The sequence below is a fragment of the Falco peregrinus genome, chromosome 9, assembly GCF_023634155.1.
Source record: "Falco peregrinus isolate bFalPer1 chromosome 9, bFalPer1.pri, whole genome shotgun sequence".
Classification (NCBI taxonomy): Eukaryota; Metazoa; Chordata; class Aves; order Falconiformes; family Falconidae; genus Falco; species Falco peregrinus.
The window spans coordinates 15,205,667-15,208,909 of record NC_073729.1 but is presented as its reverse complement, the minus strand read 5'-3'; the positions used below and the strand labels follow the sequence as shown (position 1 = coordinate 15,208,909).

The window sequence follows — 3,243 nt, the reverse complement described above, 5'->3', positions numbered from 1 at the left end:
CCTCACGAACAGCAGCAGGAGCCTTCACTCTGGCTGACTGCAGGGTCTGGTACAACCTCTGCTAGCTGATTTTTTTCCGTGGAAGAGGAAAGATGCTGTGAAAAGAGCCGGTAACTTTACAGACCTTTTGTGATCTCACCTTGATTTAAGAACCCAAACAGAGTAAGGACAGATTTACACAGGTTTCGTGCAGGGACCGACCCCGCTGTAACACAGCTACTGGATTCCCGTGGAATAATGTATCAGGAGGGAGAAACGCCGGAGGTTTTACAGAGCGGACTGCACCTGGATTTTCCTCAGCCGCGCCTGACGTTTTGTTTAAGGGCAGATTTTGCATCTCACCTCCCTGTCTGCGCCCTACACCTTGTGCTCGGACCCCCACCTTCCTCCCCCGGGTCTGGCCTGGGCGGGGGGCGGGGGCTGCTGCCCCCACCGCGGCCCTTCGCAAAGGGGGGAACGAGGGGAGGTGCCGGTGTGGGGGTCGATGCCCGGGGGCGGGGGTACGCGCCGCCCCGTGTGTCCCCCCGGGGCGATGCCCGGGGGCGGTGCCCGCGGTCCATGCCCGGGGCGGGGGGCGATGTCCGGGGCGGGGGGCGGCCCGGCCCGGCGCGGGGGCCGCTCCCCGCCCCCCCCCCCCCGGCTTTTAAGGCGGGCGGTGCGGCGTCCCCCGCCCAGAGCGGGCCAGGCCTGCGCCGCGCATCCCGGCCGGCCCGCAGCGCAGCGCAGCGCAGCGGGGCCGGGCAGCCCCATGGGGCGTGGGCGGCGCGGCCGGGGGCAGCGGGGGCCCGGCCGGCTGTAGGCTGCCCGCCGCCCGCCGCAGCATGCCGGCAGCGCTGCGCCTGCTGTGGCTGGGCTGCCTCTGCAGCCTCTGCCGCGGGTACTTCGAGGGGCCGCTGTACCCCGAGATGTCCAACGGGACCCTGCACCACTACTTCGTCCCCGATGGGGACTACGAGGAGAACGACGACCCCGAGCGGTGCCAGCTGCTCTTCAGGGTGAGCGAGCAGCGGCGGTGCGGCGCGGCGGCGGCGGGCGGCGGCGGGCTGAGCCTGCGGGAGGAGCTGACGGTGCTGGGCCGGCAGGTGGAGGACGCGGGCCGGGTGCTGGAGGGCATCGGCAAGAGCATCTCCTACGACCTGGACGGGGAGGAGAGCTACAGCACCTACCTGCGCCGCGAGTCCGCCCAGATCAGCGACGCCTACTCCAGCTCGGACCGCTCGCTGAGCGAGCTGGAGGGCAAGTTCCGCCAGGGCCAGGAGCAGGGCGGCCGGGAGGAGGCCCGCCTGGGCGACAGCTTCGTGGGGCTGCTGCTGCACGCCCGCGCCCTGCTGCGGGAGACCCGCCACATCTCCAGCGGGCTGCGGGACAAGCACGACCTGCTGGCCCTCACCGTCCGCAGCCACGGCGCCCGCCTCAGCCGCCTCAAGAACGACTATCTCCGCGCCTGAGCCGCAGCCGGCCCGGCTGGGGCGGCACCGATGCCCCGGGGAAAAAAAACACCAAAAGACACAAACAAAAACTTATTTATTGCCTTTGACTTCCTAAACAATTAACGCCTTTTTATAAAGCGGGAGGTCAGAGGTATGTTTAAGTTAATATCGCATATTTAAGGAATTACCCTGCGTATAGCGTTCATCCAGCGTTACAAAGCCAAGGTGGCTTTCTGGTCCCCCCGCCCTGCCGGGGGGACGGGGGGGGGGAGGCAGGTGTGGGGGTCCCCGCCGCCCCACATCCCGTGCCGCAGCTGCTGGTGCTGCTCCCGGCCCCCACCGCCAGCCGCTGGCCGCTGTCGCCTCCCTAACCGTGTATAACGCTCTGTACGCCGCGCACCCCCAGCGCTCCGCTGCGCCCCTGAAAGCCGGGATGTCCGCTTGAAAGCCGGGATCTATTCTGGCAGGATTTGTACCCTCCAGGCTTGTCTATCTGTGACTCTATTGTAACCCCGCGAGCCAGCCAGAAGGGCTTATGTCAAATCCTAAGAATGCTGATGTGGATTTGAAGAAGGAGCCCCAGCAGCGATGCTCGTTTCAGATCCCAAACGTGAGAGCCAGGTTTCTAAAAGCACGTTTCCAAAGCAGACGAAAAGGTTTGGCCTGTGCCACCACAGCGACGCTTCTTGTTGGTGCCTTTGTACTTTTGCTAGCTATGCTATTAATAAAACTATCGGTGCGCCTAGACAATAGCAGAAGTGCCTCGTGGGAAGGGGAAGGAGAAGGAGGACTGTTTGGGTTTGTAGACTCGTTGTTATCTAATTGTCTGTTTGGGGTAATACAGCTACTAGGTTACAGATACTGCAGGCAGAATCACTGTTTGGATGACAAAAAGTTCCTATGTTGTTTTAATAAATATCTGAAAATGATGTGGAAGCATACTTCTTTTTTACTGTTCTGCTCGAGATGCTCTTGATTTAGAACATGCTGTTGTAATGTGTGTTTTCAGCAGAAATTGTATGTAGACCCTGCCAAATGAAATAACTCGCTTTTTTAGTAAAAACAAATAAAAACTTACAGACCCCAGAGGTAAGCAAGTTTCATTAAAAGTAATGATACAGGAGGGTACGTAGGGCGGATATTTTATGAGTTCCAAAGCCTTTTCAAGAAACTAGCAAGCCCACGGCACTGGAAGAGCAACTGTTGGCACATTTGAGGTCTGATCTTGTTAACCCTGCTCATGTTCAGTTATACTTTGGTCTGCAGACCGTCCAGTCTGTAAGGTACCCAGCAAGGCAGTGGGTCAACGTAAGTCGCCTGGGGCCAGAGTGCTGAAGGCACCAAGAAATGTCTGATGAAGGTAGGTGCTTACGGAATGTCTGGACCACCCAGGCAGCTCACTTTCCCTAAAGGCAGTGCGGTATAGCTCCCACCAGGATACCTTAGATGTCAGCTGGCACCTTTAGATCCCCAGTATCTTTGAGGACCTGCCTGAAGAAAATGAAACATTTTATTTATAGACTTCAGTGGAACTGCTCAGTGTTGTTTTCGAGTATGTCGTCAAGTTAGAAGGCATGACAGGGGACAGGGTCTAGGTCTTAAAAATTATTTTAATTTGTGATACTTTGCTTGCCGCTAGCATTGGCTAGCACAACACAAGAGCGAAAAGGGCCACCTGAGTCACTGAGTTGTCTGCCCACTACCACAGCAAACCATATAGCATTTGTGGGATGGACCAAACCCTAGAAGTATCTGAGGGTCTCATTCACGTCCAGTCTCTCCTTTCTCTTGGAATCTTACCTGTTTAGAAGTA

At 58.3% G+C, this 3,243-nt stretch overlaps 1 protein-coding gene across 1 annotated transcript; it reads left to right on the top strand.

Moving 5' to 3' along the window:
• The first annotated feature begins 663 nt into the window (after positions 1-663).
• FIBIN (fin bud initiation factor homolog) lies at positions 664-2,359 on the top strand. The gene has a single exon (XM_005235662.3). The coding sequence runs from the start codon at positions 822-824 to the stop codon at positions 1,446-1,448; it is 627 nt and encodes a 208-aa protein (XP_005235719.2). The 5' UTR covers positions 664-821; the 3' UTR covers positions 1,449-2,359.
• Positions 2,360-3,243: the final 884 nt, after the last annotated feature.

Bases quoted from the DNA above. Each gene is read 5' to 3' on its own strand.
- FIBIN (XM_005235662.3), top strand. From the start codon at position 822: ATGCCGGCAGCGCTGCGCCTGCTGTGGCTGGGCTGCCTCTGCAGCCTC.